Raw genomic sequence first — 17023 nt, 5'->3', positions numbered from 1 at the left:
TCAAAGATTTAAAGAATACACACAAAGGGAAAACCAACAACAACAGAAAACAATCACAAACAAAACAAAACACTCACCCTCAATTGGTCCTTGTATTCTTTTGAACAGCCAAGATTTCATTTCTGATTCGCTGTTCTGCTGTTGTTCGTCTTCCTCCGACTGAGACAGCAGACATGATGTGTCTCCATTTAATACTTCAGAGACTATGTCTGCCTCAGATTGGCTCAATTTACCAGACACCTCTATTTCTTTAAAACAGCTGCGTTTGCTCTTCTGGTCTACAGCTGGCTTGTGTGCAGTTGTATACGAGCAGGCCTCGTTCTTACTGTTGTGTAATATCTCGGACTGTGTTGAATCTACATAAGAGAGTTTACGTGTATCAAGTGCATTTTCCTCATGACTCAACTCATCAGGTAATTCACTCCCTTTTAGTGCTTTCCCTTTTGGAATGTCTTTAAGTATAGAAATATCTGTTTTCTGAGTATTTTGGAGAGACCCTTGTTTCTCTAGCTCAGTCTTCTCTCCTTTCTCTGACTCCTCCAACACAGGGCATGCTGTACCCTGCAGATTTGAAATTGCTTCATCTTCAGGCTGGTCTTGCTCAAAGACCACTGGCCCCATGGCCTCTTGGTCTGCTTGGGAAAAATCACTGACAGGAATACAGGTACCACTTGACACTGGCTCTATTAGTAATTTATCAGTGTTTCCAGGTGGTTCTATCTCTGTGAATCCTTCATCAGACTGGGACTTCTCTGTGGTCTCCGATTCTGGTGTGATTATTTCTACCTCATCCATGTGTGCTTGGCGTTTCTCTTTATTCAAGGCCTTGAAGCGGCTAAAGGGATTGATGTCTTGCTCAGAGGAGAGGTCCTCCCACTCCCCAGGCCTGTAGAGGGGACAAAGATCCTTGGGTAGATCGCTGTGAGGAGAGAAATGACCAACGTGTATGGAAAATTAAAAATTAAAATGGAAAAATAAAACAACATGGAAAAACTCAATTCATAATAATAATAATAATAATAATAGAAATAGAAATAAAATACTGAAATCATGAAATGCAAATAAAACTGGATGATAAACATAAATGCTGTGATTTCCAAATTATGATAAAATGGTGTACAATGCATAACGATGGATGTTTTCCAACTCACGTTCCTGAAGATAAAACAACACTGCAAGATAATGCTGCATCAGACCTGCATTTAAGCATCAGGTGACAATGTGTAAAGTCAAACAGCTACGCATTTGGCAAAATGCTTCTACTTACATGCTGGTGTTGCCATCCTGTGTCACTTTTAAGTACTGAATTTCAAAATATGCAAATGTCTAAGACCCAGTTATTGCCATAATGATCGTCACTGCTGAGACAGGTCTGAACAACGCCTAGCATCATTTCAAATCTGCTTTGCATAGCCATTCAAATGAATGGCAGTATGGATGCGGTTACAAACTTCATATATCCTTCAAAACTGCAACCTGACTCAGAATATTTTTGCAACTGTGATTTATAGAATTTAAAGAGATTCATAGACTATTAAAGCGAGTGAGGGCGCGCGCGCGCGAGAGAGGGAACCTAAGTACTTACGATGGCAGTGCATCTTTGATTTTCATGTGTGATATATCGTTGTACAGAGCGATGGAGACAACCTCCTCCATGGGGCAAATCAGTCCGTACTCTTCACAGCCATTCTCTATCACCAGGGGGTCAGACTTATGAGGGTCAAACATGATGTTGTTTGGGGTCACAATCATAACTCCACCAACTACTCCCTGAAACCAAACCACAAACGAACAGAACAAATGAGAGATGTGAACTTATAGACTTGTGCACAAGATTTTGGGCCATTTTTCAAGACAGATACAGATGCAGATATCCCAGAGGTATATGGGAAGGAGCTCCATGGACAGGGAGTTTGATGGCTAAAAATCCCCCATTACTAGTTTTCAGTCACACTGTTAAAGACTGTCCCTAGAATGCAAGGCACAGTTAGGAACTTAAATCAGAGTGGGCGGGGCACAGCCATATAGCACTTTGTATTTCAACAATAGAAACCTAAATCAATACAAAACGAGATAGGGGTCCAATTGTTCTGCGGATTAAATAAAACAATCAAATCGATACTTTTGTGAAGCATTATCTCTGCAAACATGAATGCTTTTTTTAAATTCTTCTTTTATTAGTTTACTTTCTAAAGAGTTGATGAACAAAAAATGAATAGCATACATCAGTTCGATGAAACTCAACATACCTTCCCGTCAGTGATGTATCTACAGCTCATTTTGAGAAATTTCACAGTCATGGGCTCTTCCTCTTCAGAGGCTGAGGACAGCACTCTCTGGATGGGTTTTGATGATTTCCTGGCAAAGTCAGCATCCTTTCAAAAAATACATGAATACATACATAAATGCAGTGTAACAGAGGCAGTAATCTTTGGCTTGCTGAGGTAAAATACCAGATTATTTGACAATTACTGTACAAATGCTAATCCACCTCTATGAAAAATAGGGCCAAATAATAAAACATTGAATCATCTAACAAGCTGATCATTCATTTAAACGGTTTAATTAATGAAATACATACAAAACCTACAAAACAATGCCTGATGTAAGTAACACATGAGTAAGACTAACCCTAATACCAATACTAATAACCTATCAATTACCAATATTGAATAAAACAGGTGTACTCTGATAGATGCCAGGATTGCTTTTGCTATTTCCAAATAAGCATTTTCTTATGCGAGGAGTCTTAAGAAATGCTAACTTCTAGCCTTAACCCTTGTTTCTCTTACCGACAGTTTATCAAACTCTTGGTCAGTTGAGGAGAGGGTGGATGCTGGACTGCTGGGGCTGTGAGGCAGAGAACTGGCGTCTTCGGCCTGCTGAGCCACATCAGGAACATAGAGAGTCTACACACACACACCAGACAGTGGATTAACCATGACGGAGGAAGTCAATATGAAACTATGATAAAACATGATGCAAGAAATTGTTTTACCTGCCCAGGAACAATGGTATGAGAGAAAAGCCTGTTGATTTCCACTAGTCTATTTGGAGTGATGTTGAACTTCAAAGCTATACAATTTAGAGTGTCCTGAGGCCCTGCCTGCAAGGAGGAAAGAGTTCACATATCAGTATCATTCTCAGATGTACAGTGATCACAGCTTTCTCAGCATCTCCATATGTACCATTTAATTCTTTTCACAGCTTAAAAAAAGCTGTGCTTACCAATGTGAACACTATCTCTCAGAGAGGAGGAAAACATATTGGACTGGTCTTTTTCCTTCTAATGTTACTCAATAAATATTCACTGTTAAATGAATAAGTAAAGTTACAATAAAGGGATTATTTGCAGCAAAAACTCAGAAGTGTAGGATTATTGTTCATTTAATGTTGATTTGTGACCAATCACTTACTGTATATTCTACTGTCCCAACAGGTTTTTGGATAACCCTTCTCTTCTCCTTCTTTGTGCGGTTTTTATTTCGGTTGTCATCTGCAAACAAATGAGATGAAACTGATGCTCCTGAAAACATCAATCACATCACTTAATTCTGATGCCAAACAAGAATGTCAAGGTAGAACACAATGTTGATGATGTCAGATACCTCACGATGATGAAATATGCTCTGTTTAAGTTAAACTCTTCTTAATACCCCAGACAGATTTAATACATGTTTGAGAGTACATATTAAACCAGGAAAATTCAGTCCCATTAGCTGGCACCTCTACTACTTTTGGGTGTGTGCTCTCTTCTCATTTCAGACTATGTCAACTTTCAAGTAATATAAGAGTAACAATTACTCACTACTTACACAACTGAGCAGGTAGGAATATTGTTTAATATTATTTTTAAATGACTCTCACAGCCACAACCTGGTTTCAAATACCAAGGTGAAAATCAAATCTATTTAAAGATTAATTTGTCTTGCAAAAATAAAAAGGCCATATTCACGTGTTGATTCAGCAATGAAAGTTAAAGATAAACCCTTGTCGTAAAACAAATTGCACTGGAGAAGTGAATTATTACAAATAATTACTCTCATATTCATTTGAAATGCACAGTAATAACTAGAGACTAAATGGGGTGAAGGGTGGGGGATATAAAGGTGGGATTATATATGAGATTGTTTGTTATTAGTTATGACTCATTCTTGTCACCACTTCAAAGTAAAGTTCTGACACTGCAAAAATTTGCAATTTACAGTATACACCATTTGTTTTAGTTTGTCTCACTCTCACAAAGCTGTACAAGTATGCTTACCCTAGGCATATGCTTCTTTACAGAAAAATGATTGCCATTTTAAGTTTAATAAACAGCTTCAAAACTATGATATGCAGGTTTTAAACTCCCCAGTTATGCTGACTAAGTACAAAATGAGAAGCTGCTTGAATTCTTAATGTACTTTGGACTCTGTACAACATTGCAGATATAGTGTACTGAATAACTAGATAATCGGTACAAAATTCATTTGACATATGTTGCTTTTTAGCTAACATGATGGTGTGATCTTTGCATATTTTGTAAACCCCCCCCCCAAAAAAAAAAAAAAAACATTTGTATTTCTTCCAGACATTATTGCGATCAAAAAAACGACGCAACCATTTATTCCCTAACAACATTGATTTAAGATAAAGAACTCTACAACAAATCATATCGTTTAAGTGTAATCACAACTAATTAAATGTAAACATCAAGTATGTAATGTTATTATGTTTGGACAAAAGATTAACGTTCCCCCATGACTAACTTTGTTTTCTTAGCAGTCAACTGAGAAAATACAGCTGTTTCCTTACCAGTTCTACACAAAGCCTCCGCGCAATCTAAAGACCAACAGTTGACTTTACTGGGTCGTCTATTTATAATAGATTTCGGAGATGAGGCGTTCAATCCTCCATATGACAGATTTGCCAAGCTAACACTGCGTCTGCGGCTTTCTTCGCGGATCTGCTCGATCTCCAAGGAAGGTCGCTTCCAGCTGTCAAACGTCTCACGTGTGTAACACTCTGCAGCAAACATGCTTACAAGCGAACACAAAGACCAGCGATTCTGTATAACGTGTTGCTTCTTGAATTGAAATACAAATACATACGGTCGGACGTGACTTGAAATCATTTAGTGCACGTAGCTAACCCACAGATCCATCCATCGAATTGCCCCACTTCGATACAAAGCAAAACATGCGTATCCTATATAACCCAGGTAGGTCGCAAACGTCCGCTGACACGCCTCAAACGAAAATAAGATGTGTATGAGCTAAACACAAATCTCATAATGTTTATATTATATTATACACCGGTTGGATGCAGTTCTCCCACATATTTCTCAAGTTTCCCCACGTCACAGGAAACCAAGATGTGCTCCACAGGCAAAGCAAGGACAGCGTGGACGTGGCCCACTTCCTGCGCACAGGCGCGAATCACGCTCTGCACGTATGGCCAGTAACACATCATGCCAATGCTATGCTTTAGCCAACAACACAGCACAAACATAATCGTTATCTAAATCATTATTGATTTTCCACACTCTAAGATACGCCAGTCGCAGCACAAACATACAAGCAAGCCTCTGCTGCGAAGACTTGCAAAATAATAATAAAGATCCTGGTATTTCCAAAGAGAAAATATGTTAATGAAGACAGACGCAACATCCTCATTTAAATATCATTAACGACGTGTTTGCCTGAGCTCTGCAACATTCAATTAGCAGCTCAATTGTGCTTACACTACTCCAGCCTGATCTTGAGCACATCAAAATTTCACTCATTTGACCTGGACCTTACATGTATGTGCCTGGTATGGTGATAGACCTCATCCATGTTGGTGAAGTTAAATTCAGAACCTGCTTCAGTATATACAGATATAAAGGATAGGCTCCTTACAACAAATAAAATTATAATAAATGCATTCAGTATCTCATAACACATTTATGCAACACGGTTACTTATATGTAAGGTACTGAACAATTAAAAAACAAAAAGTCAGTATGTAGCAGATTATGGGCTGAAAGGTCAGTGTGAAAGGTAGGTTTTGAGTTGCTTTGGATATAGGTGTTTGTGTTGCATCATTTACACACATTGTTGACTATTTAGAGCAGGTATACTTCCTGTAATAGCCATCCATTTCCATATTTCTTTTCTTTCTGCTGGTTATATATTTCACTGATCTATGTCTATAAATAAGCTATGAATAAGAGGGGGGATTTACATGTATACAGTCCATTGCTCTGAGCATGTTGGGAAAACCTGACATTCCAAATAAATGTATTTGTAAAGCTCGTAGGTCAAGCTTACGTTTAAGTAAAAATAGTAATATATGCATTTGTATAAAAAAAAGAATTATGCATAACTGTAATATATTAGAATGTGGACTGGGAGATTCCAGCAACTGCTGTCACGGTCCCCTGCAGAGACCTGAAGGCAAGACAATGCAGGCGGATAATAGTTTTTACTGCAGGGATAGCATTGTTTCTCTACATGGCAGACTCCAGGTCATCTTTGAAACCATCCAGTAACTCAATAACTATGGCTGGCATGTCTGTACTTATCTTTTGGGAAGATTACAATGTTTTCCCCACATTGCCTTTTAAAGTATTGCTGATTGCGACTGATTAAAACATGCTTTACACAGTTCTTAACTGACACAATTGTTAGTGCTGCTAACGCTGGAAGTTTTTGTGCAGTTCATTTTAATTCATTGCACACCTCGTTTGCACAATCATCATCCCATTTAGGCGGGGGTTTTGTGCTTGCAGAAACACCCAGAATTAAATATAAATCAATGGCTTAACCACAATGACAACGAATTTCTGAGAAACAGTTCTAAAAAAACACACTGAAGCCAATAAGCTTGTATAGTACCTCAGTCAAAGTTTGCAACAGATGTATAACCCTGAAAACATATGCAATCCTTTAATACATCTAGCCCTGAATCAATGAATGTCACTGACATTGAATTTGTACTTGTAGTATTATTAAATTAAATTAAATTTCAAATGGAAACATCACAACATCCAGACCGTAACCCCAGAGAAAATGTGGTATGAACTGAAGAAATTAGTTCACATAGGTAATCTCTCTCCTGTAGAGAAAGTCACTGTCGGGACATAAATTTATATGATTATGTTAAATATGATTATATGATATGGAATTGTTTTTACAGATTTTCTTTTGATATATACAATGCCAAAAGTCAGAAATATGACACACATATAATATGCACGGATGTATGTGCATATATCTACTAGCATTCAGAATTAGGATAATGCAGGAAGACAGTAACAGTATGCATAAACCTTTCAAAGGTAATCTGTGAGGTAGCCCAAATGACAAGCAATTTTTATTTGATGGACTGCATACAAGAAAAATAAATACTGCTTCCTTTGCAGTCAAAATTCTAAAACCACAAATAGATGTATCTATGTATTTTGGTTCCACCTGACACTTCTCAATTCTACCATCATAGACACCAGTGAAATCAGAAACATTTTAGTGTTTTTTCCACTGCAGGAATTTCCTCTCTGCTTCAACTGAAATGTACAGGAAATTGGTACTGTCAGAGCTTTGAGATGTTTTATTAAATACAATTATCACCACAGATTTTTTGTAGGCAATATTTTCTAGGTCACAGAGATATAGAGATTGTACAGTGTTGTTGTGCGCTTCACCTTTTCTGCAATCAGAACAGGCAGTTATGCAGAGTTTAGCATTCCAGACACTCCAAGCACTGTCGGCTGACACTGTACTAGGGCGTGACTTGCGGGCTCTGGACAAAGCAGTGTAATCCAACTCAATTCAGGTGTGTTCTCTCCTAATTAGTTATAGGTGGGCTATTTAACAGCCTCCTAGGACCTCCATGCCTGCAGTCAGCACCAGGAGCCTCAGTGCCCCCCTTCTGAAGGGCCACGCTTATCGTCACCAGGCAGCCATGACTATCGCTCCGATTCCCGTTCTGCTCTCTCCTACCTCTCGACGTGCACCTGCATGCCATTGCCTCCCTAATCCCCCATCTCCCTGCCTCTCCCCTCCTCCACCTTCACCTCCCACCACTCTCTGGATTTCCCCACTCTCACAGAGACATGGATCTCCCCTGAGAACTCAACCACCCCTGCCACCCTATCCTTCGTTTGTCCTGTCCCACTCCCCTCGTCTTACTGGGCAGGGAGGAGGAACAGGCTCCTCCTCTCCCCTTCTCTCCTCTTCTCTGTCCCCCCCTTTCTCTCCTCTATCATGACTAACAGCTTTAAATTCCATGCAGTGGAAATCACCTCTCCCTCTCAACTCTTCCTTCTAGTTCTCTACTGTTTCCTTGGTCCACTCGCCTCCTTCGTGGATGAACTCGACTTTCTTCTCTCCTCCCTCCCCTCACTGTCCTCACCTACCATCTTCCTGGGAGACTTCAACATCCACCTCTCCACCCCTCCCACACTGCCAGATTTCTTCCCCTCCTCCACTCTTTTAACTTCTCTCTCTCCCTGTCTCCCCCCACTCACAGGGCAGGCCGCCAGCTAGATCACATCTTCTCTAGAGGCTGCTCCCCTTCGACACTCTCAGTGACACCCCAGGACATCTCAGACCACCACTTCATCTCCTTCTCTTTCTCTCCCCTCCCTCCCTCCCTCCCCACCCCACCCACTCCCTCTGTCACCTTCCTCCGTAATCTCCGCTTCGTCTCCCCCTCAACCCTTGCCTCTACTGCTCTCACTCTTACCTTCCATTGAGTTTTTCACCTGTCTGTTAACTGTGCTACCTCCTCTTTGTTCTCCTCCCTCACCTCCTCCCTTGATTCTCTCTGTCCTCTCACTTCTCATCCTGTCCATCCCTCCCTCCCCTCCTCAGCCTTGGATCTCTTCTGTTCTCCGCTCAACCCGATCCAGTCTGCGTGAAGCTGAACAAAAGTGGAAGAGGTCCAAACTCCCAGCCCTTGAACTCTACCGTTCTCTACTGTCCACATTCTCCTCCTCACTCACCTCAGCCAAGAAGTCTTACTTCCAATCACTCTTAATCCTTTGTCAACATCCCCTGCAAACTCTACTCCACCTTCTCCTCCCTCTTCGCACCACTTCCCCTCCTCCTCCTTTCTCTCACTGCAGATGATTTCGCCTCCTTCTTCTCCTCCAAGATCACAGACATTCGCAAGCTCTTCAACAGTCCCCCCTCCTCTCCCATCCCGCCCAAGTCTCCCATCAAGCTTTCTTTTCTTCATTCTTACCTCTTTTGGACTCTGAACTTTCCCTCTCTCGTCCTAGGTCACAAACCTACAACGTGTGCCCTGGACCCTCTCCCCACTCGTCTCCTCCATGCGACCGCTCCTGATCTACTCCCCTTCATTACCTCCCTCCTCACTCCTCTCTGGCTGTTTCCCCTCTGCATTTAAACAAGCTGCTGTCATCCCACTCCTCAAGAAACCTACCCTTAACCCCACCTCTCCTCAGAACTACCGCCCTGTCTCCCTACTCCCCTTCCTTTCAAAGACCCTTGAGCATGCTGTCCACCGTCAGCTCTCTGCATTTCTTTCCCATCACTCACTTCTTGATCCTCTGCAATCCGGCTTCTACATAGCTCACCCCACTGAGACGGCTCTCCAGGCAGTCACTGACTCCCTCAGCTGTGCTCGGGTGGCCTCCCTCTCCTCAGTCCTCATCCTCCTTGATCTCTCTGCAGCATGTGACACTGTCGATCACTCCATCCTCCTCTCCTGCCTCGCTGACCTTGGAATCTCTGGGACTGCTCTCACCTGGTTCTCCTCCTACCTCAGTGACCAGACCTACCAAGTGACATGGCGAGGTTCCTCATTCCCCCCCAACCTCTCCTCACAGGCGTACCCCAAGGCTCCATCCTGGGCCCGCTCCTGTTCTCTCTCTACACTCGCTCCCTGGGCCCCCTCCTGTTCTCTCTCTACACTCGCTCCCTGGGCCCCCTCCTGTTCTCTCTCTACACTCGCTCCCTGGGCCCCCTCATCGCATCCCATGGTTTCTCTTACCATTTTTATGCAGATGATGCCCAGATCTTCCTGTCTTTTCCCACATCCCCTCTCGCATCTCTTCCTGCTTGTCTGCTATCTCTGCCTGGATGCACTCACACCACCTCAAGCTCAACCTCTCCAAATCTGATCTCCTCTTTTTCCCCCTCTTCCTCACCTTCTGCTGACGTCTCCATCTCAATCCCCTTGGAATCTACTACACTCTCTCCCTCTTCATCAGCTAAGAAGCTAGGAGTCACCTTCGATCCTGCGCTCCTACACTGAGCACATCACCATGCATCACCATGCTGACACGCAGATTCTTCCTAAGCAACATACGCCAAATCTGACCCTTCCTCACCAACGACTCGACTCAGCTACTACTCAACTACTAACCGCCGCTCCAGCTCATCCAGAATGCTGCGGCTCGTCTGGTATTCTCTCTGCCCCGATTCACACACGGTACTCCACTGCTCCGCTCCCTCCACTGGCTCCCGATACCGGCACGCATTCAATTCAAGACATTGACCCTCACCTACCGCTGTCTCGACCACACTGCACCAAGCTACCTTCAGTCACTTGTCTCTCCATACATCCCCTCCAGACCACTGCGCTCCTCCAGTGCCAGAAGACTAACTCTGCCTCCTCTCCACTCCCCTTCCTCCAGAGCCGCTCCTTCTCATCCCTGGCCCCTATGTGGTGGAACGACCTTCCCACTGAAGTCAAAACAGCAGAGTCCCTGACCTCCTTCCATCGATTACTCAAGACACATCTTTTCAGACAGTACTTGTAATTTAGTCATTTATTCTCCTGTAAGATAGCACTTATACAATGTTTTGTCATACTCTTGCCTTTGCATTACTAGAACTTGTATTGTTTATTTTGATTTCCCCTACGCTCCCTCTCCCTTAGCGGTTAACTTTAACTTAATATCTTGTCTGCACTTATTAGCTTTTACAATCTAGGATTTAAGACCTGATATCAGGGGTGCCCAAACTTTTTTTTATCATGAGAGTTACTTTTTGTAATGATCTCCTCGGGTGATCTCCAGTGCTGTGAGGTGATGATGACGGTCCTCGGTCCCATGGGTGTTGATGGTATTTTGGCTTCAGTGGGGGCAGTGGCGGGGGTGTGTGTGTGTGGGGGGGTGCTGATGGTAGTTTAATAATATTATTATTATTATTATTATTATTATTATTATTAAGTCGTCACAGGTAATATAGGTAATGATAAACATTAGTATTACATTCAGTGGAATGATATCCTACTTTTTGTATTATTTTTATTTAAGAAAATGTAATTTGAAAAAAAAATCTTACAATATATACAATTATTTTCACAAAATGAATACTTTTTTTATGTGTTTTTGTCACACATAAAAATTGAATTGCTTGATATACAGTACTGTGCAAAAGGCTTAGGCAGGTGCTGTAAAACGCTGTAAAATAAGAATGCTTTGAAAAACAGACATGTTAATAGATTATATTTATCAATTAACAAAATGCAAAGTGAGTGAACAGAAGGAAAATCTACATCAAATCCATATTTGGTGTGATCACCTTTTGCCTTCAAAACAGCATCAATTTTTCTAGTTACACTTGCACAAAGTCATGGATTTTGTAGGCATATAGTCAGGTGTCTGATTAAACAATTATACCAGACAGGTGCTAATGATCATCAATTCAATATGTAGGTTGAAACACAATCATTAACTGAAACAGAAACAGCTGTGTAGGAGGAATAAAACTGGGTGAGGAACAGCCAGACTCAGCTAACAAGGTGAAGTTGCTGAAAGCAAAGGGTGGTCACACCAAATATTGATTTGATGTAGATTTTTCTTCTGTTCACTCACAATTTTTTTAATTGATAAATATAATCTATTAACATGTCAATTTTTGAAAGCATTCTTACTTTACAGCTTTTTTGGACACCTGCCTAAAACTTTTGCACAGTACTATGTATTTATGATGAAGCTCATAATCAAGTTTCATGGCACTTTTTTTTTTTTTTTAATCAAGCCTGAAACAGATAGGATAACTTTTATAAATATTCCAATTATTGTTAATATTATAATTATTACTGTAAAAATAGACTTTAAAATTATACAGAACCAACCTAGAAATAAAGACAAAAATGTACCTTAAATGACTTACCAAAATTCTCCATTCGCTTATTATGTTGCTGTGATAGTGCCCCCCCACCAAATAGTAGTTAACTTAAAACCATTGGATCTATATGCACATAAAGCTGTATGATTTGATGTTTAACTATTTAAATATAATAAACAAGTTATACTTTAACCCACAAGCTTGAAGAACCTTTTTCCTATTCTTCTTTTCAGATGAAAACAAGAAAATGTTTCCATATCATACTATAAGAACACAGAATAAAATACCATTGATGTCATGGAAAACTAACGCTGAAAATGTCAATTACTGCAACAAGGTTACTGTATTCCATGCAACCTGACACATGAAGACACTCCACAATGCCAGTTAAATGTTTAGATTGTTTTGTAATAAACAACTGTTGTAACTAAGTGTGAAATATCCTTGATATTTTCAAAGAGTGTGACATTGTAGTGTGATAATAAAAAGATGCATAATCCCCTTTCCACAGTGAAACCACCTGGCCTGCTCCCCAGCACGAGCATTGACAGATGCTTCACAGTTCCTCATTCAATGCAAGTTCGATACACCTATGGACGACGTTAATTGAGTGATACTTTATGAGATTTAATAAAGTGGCTATTCCAGTCAGTTGAAATAAAAGTGTGTATGGCGGTTTTTAATCTAAAACAAACAGATATTTAATTACAAATAATAAATTAGTGTTTAACTTTGAAGAGGAGTATCAAGGAGGAACCAACAGATATAATTAACAAGAGGTGAGAGAGTGGCTCTGTATTGAGTACACAGAGACAGCTGCAGCATTGATTCCTCTCTGGGAAAACATCACAGCCTCAGAGATTGTTTTTTATTATTATATTTATGGAATAAAATACTTAATTCACTGTAATAGTTCAGTATCATTATTAGATTATTTTCATTTGAATCCTGAGCACTTTCACTGTATAAAATACAGCCCCAGTCTACAGGAATGTGGGTGCAGCTTATTATTTCCACTTGGCATTTGAAAATAAAGTAACCGTCATTTCAGTTATTACTCATCTAAAAGTTATGGGTTAAAATATAGCATAGGAAAAAAGAACAACAATCGTTCTCAAAAAGAACTGCTTTTCTGAAAGTCTTGTCTTAAAAGTAAATTGCACATTTTCATTTATTTTCCTGTGTAGTTATTAATTAGGTAAAAATAACATTTAATGAAGTGGCGCCATCCAGGTGGCAATATCTGAAATGTCCTGTGAATGTGTTCAGCATAATCAGGAATAACTGCTAAGTGAAGTGCATTGTCTTGTTTGGCAAGTTAACCAACAACAGGATGAAGGTGAAGATTTGTTTTGCTCCCTACTCTGATTCAATGAAAGGACAAATGCAGAAACAATTAAGCAATGGGAACCATAATGTAATAGAAATCAAGGTCTATAGGTAGCTTTCTCATGCATGCTTTCACTAACACATAGTATAAAACTTACAAGCATCCGTGCAGATATTCGCTAAGTTCACAGCATAAAACTTTGGAATAAGTATACTCTGAACGCAGGATTTACCCATGTGTTGATTAAACAGTGTAATGATGTTGAAAGATGGGTCATTCTGAGGGCAACATGCTGTGTGTCCTGATAAACAGCTGTTCTTCATTGGTTTTCAGACACATTTCAATCAATAAGCCTCTGACAATTTTGCAAGTACTTTGTATGCCTTTCTGCTTTAATTGGAGTATGGATTAGAATCTGTCAATCATTGGAAGATTGCCACCGTTGCAATTGTGTTGCACGTTCGAAAATGCTCTCTAACCATTTGGATATTATCTCCTCCTTGTGGGAAAAGTGGTATGGAAAGTAGTCGCTATTGCAAAGTAATAATGCTTGTGTCTGATTTACTACTAAAAATATATATAACTAAATCACCTGATGCAGGAAATCTGCTTTAGTTTAACAAGTTTATCAAGTTGGAATCCCTGGCATTTTTTGAACAAATGCTGAGCAAGTACTTTTTTGTTTTAATAATACAATAAACAGCTACATTTTATGTGTAATATAAAGTAACGGCCATGGCACACTTAGTGCAGACTTTAATAAAATATTTTTTTGTATTTTTGAGAGATGAGGCACCAATACATTTTACTAAACAATAAACTTGGAAATAGAGTACCTTATTTAAAGGATCATACAATCTATATAGCTACATCTGACAGGTCATGCCCAACTGGTAATGGCTGGTATTAGCTTGCCACATAATTTAATTTTTGCTTCACCAATGTCTTTTTATTCTTAATTTAATGCATCATGCTTTTCTTTGTGCTCAACCACATTGAGGATGAGCTTCTCCAGAGTCTTACTGAACCCAAAAACAGGAACTATTAGGAGTCCGCTTGTTTTCCTTATCATTGGTCAATGTACATTTAATGCAAATTCATTTCAAAAAGTGATGGATTACCTTTGTACAATAATTATAGACTCAGTGTGCAAGATCCTTCTTATATCAATCACATTCACATCAAATTGTTTTTGATCCATTGTGCAGTGACCTTAAATCTTCAATCTGCCATTCTGCTGAATCCAATATTAAGGGATTGGATTTCTTATTGTAATTTGTAACTTTAAACCTACTGGTCTCTACTAATCCTTTATGTAAAAAACTGAAACAAAAAAAACCATAGATCTAAATACAAGAAACTCCCGATTTACAAACACTTTTCAATGTAAGATAGCCCCTAGGATAGGGGTGGCAATAATGTTCTCAGGGAGAGAACATCATGAACTGTGGTAAACCCTCGCAAGCCACACATTTTCTTTGTGAAATCACCTCACCACCTTTTGTTAAAAGATCCCATTATGTTCATTCCACAATAAAGTAAGTGAATGTAGCACCTGGGACCCTGGTGAGGGTAAAATAGTAGAGAATGCAAGTTAACTGATCCCCCACCTCCCCAAACACACATATTTATGCATTCATTTATTTATGTGAGGTGCAGATTTTTGTTTCGTGTTTTTGTTTTGCTTAACTTAGAAGTGGTCAGGCCATGGAATGGGTATTATAGTAATTATTATTATAATCGTATTATATATATATATATACATATGCAGGTCTGCCACATATAATTGCCACATGTTTTAAGTGTTGTCAAACAGATCTTAAAATGAATTCAATGCAAGGTATAACTGCCCTCCTGATGTGATATTTGTGGCAACCAATATTGTAGTAGAATACTCCATCTTGTGGTGATCAGATGTATAACAGAGTGACTGAAGAAAACCTGGTCGAATTGCCTAAAAATAAAAGGTTATGCTGCATATAAAATAGTTGGCTTGAACTGTGAGGTATCATGATGGAAAGTAAAAACAATTTGAAGACTACTTTGAAGACTGATGTAGATATTACCATTTTCTGCCAGGTACTGCTTATGTGAAAGTCACTTTTTAACAGGGTAAAATAGAGCTTCTAAGTTTCTAACACCCACAAGATCAAGACTTTGCATGCCACAATAGCTACACATAATAGTGGCACACCAACTGCAGTTTGATCTATTCCAAGTGAAGTGAATTCATTTAGATAAAAAGACATACTGAAGAGCATAATAAAAATGGTACTTTACCTACTCCGTAGAATTTCTTAAGTTCTGTGCGTTTGATCTCTTTCCTTTGGCAGTTTTTCTTTTTCTTGTCTTCATCAGAAGTGTTGTCCTTGCTCGATTTATTTGTTGACTCTGGGATTTCACAGATTTCAGGCACTTTATCCTGTTTAACTGTACCAGTTTGTAACTGGGCTCCTTTCGAAGAATTGCCCCCTGTTGTTTCTGAAATGTGTTTAATCTGCTTTCTCTTCTTTAGCCTAAAAAGCAAGTTCACAATAGCATCAGGCAACGGCATTGTTTATCGGCTGGAAGTAGAAGGCGGGTCCTGTACCACATTCAGTATAAGATCTCTGCCACCAATGTGTGCAAATACAATGGTATTACTAGAATTTATAGCATTTACACCATTCATTCTAATATGCATCTTTGAAATGGATGAATAGCTGGACAAATACTATCAGTGTCTGAAACTTTACACCTCTTACATTGTACATTGCTTCAAGAAACATAGCTGTGTCAGCTAATTAACATGTCAGTGATTTATTCATTTTTTGGTCTTCCTGTTCCAAGAAAAACAGCCCAAGTACTAGCCGTGGATACTAGAAACAATCAGCAGGAAACAGTCCTGTCAGTCCAAGTTAGATTTCAAACAAGCATAGTAAGGGGGTTGAAACAGGAAATGACTTGCTTACATCCAGATATTTTCAATGCATACCTAAGCCCTGCCCTTGCAGAATGCACTGGAATGGGCCAAAAATGTAATTTCAAAATCAAACTACAGAATAAAGAAAATAAATAAATACATATTCTGCCTTATCACGAAACACAGCCATTGCATGAGGTATTTGCTTCCCTTCATAAATGCATCAAATCAGCCTCTAGCCAAACAAATAAATTCCTTCCAGACTGTATTCCCTGTTAATACAATGTCACCATCACTCATTTGAGAATTGAAAATTACTGCCTCAAGATTTTGATATTGTTTTTTTGTTGTTTTAGCAGTGCAAAATATGAAACTGGGCTACCCATTTAATTCAATGATGACTATTTGCTGAAATGACAAAAACCTCATGAGTACTTCTGTACAGTCACATTTTCTGTACAATACATGTAACATAACTAACACAGCATTGTTTTTTTCCCTGTAATTCTAGGGGCCCTAAACAAATAAAAACATTAATGGTCGAATTCCTGATTGTAAAGTGCTTGTTCCTTCTAAAGGAGAAGAAATATCACTTGCAAATGACTTGCGTTCATAATTGAATTGACTGTGCATGCAGTACTGCATGTGTCCACCTACTTTGCAGTCTGATATAAAGAACCCACTGGCATCTGGATGAAGTGTAATCTATGAATGGATGAAACT

General features: G+C 39.5%; 1 protein-coding gene across 6 annotated transcripts in view; it reads right to left on the bottom strand.

The window, feature by feature from the left end:
* Positions 1 to 17023, bottom strand: part of LOC136748320 (nuclear receptor coactivator 7) — a 36103-nt gene that overhangs the window by 10187 nt on the left and 8893 nt on the right. Inside the window, exons 3-9 of one of the 6 annotated variants that reach the window (XM_066702017.1) lie at positions 15679 to 15914; positions 3417 to 3496; positions 2999 to 3106; positions 2793 to 2909; positions 2250 to 2375; positions 1586 to 1770; positions 78 to 886 (exon numbers count right to left, since the gene is read on the bottom strand). In XM_066702017.1, coding sequence (XP_066558114.1) covers positions 78 to 886; positions 1586 to 1770; positions 2250 to 2375; positions 2793 to 2909; positions 2999 to 3106; positions 3417 to 3496; positions 15679 to 15914 — 1661 coding nt within the window. Of the gene's footprint in view, positions 1 to 77; positions 920 to 1585; positions 1771 to 2249; positions 2376 to 2792; positions 2910 to 2998; positions 3107 to 3416; positions 3527 to 4797; positions 5533 to 15678; positions 15915 to 17023 lie in introns of those variants that run through there. The other 5 variants (XM_066702002.1, XM_066702011.1, XM_066701994.1 and 2 more) reach the window with 5 other exon arrangements.

Source organism: Amia ocellicauda, chromosome 1, assembly GCF_036373705.1.
Source record: "Amia ocellicauda isolate fAmiCal2 chromosome 1, fAmiCal2.hap1, whole genome shotgun sequence".
Taxonomy (NCBI): Eukaryota; Metazoa; Chordata; class Actinopteri; order Amiiformes; family Amiidae; genus Amia; species Amia ocellicauda.
The sequence above is the reverse complement of the archived record's forward strand: the minus strand, read 5'-3'. Positions and strand labels throughout refer to the sequence as shown.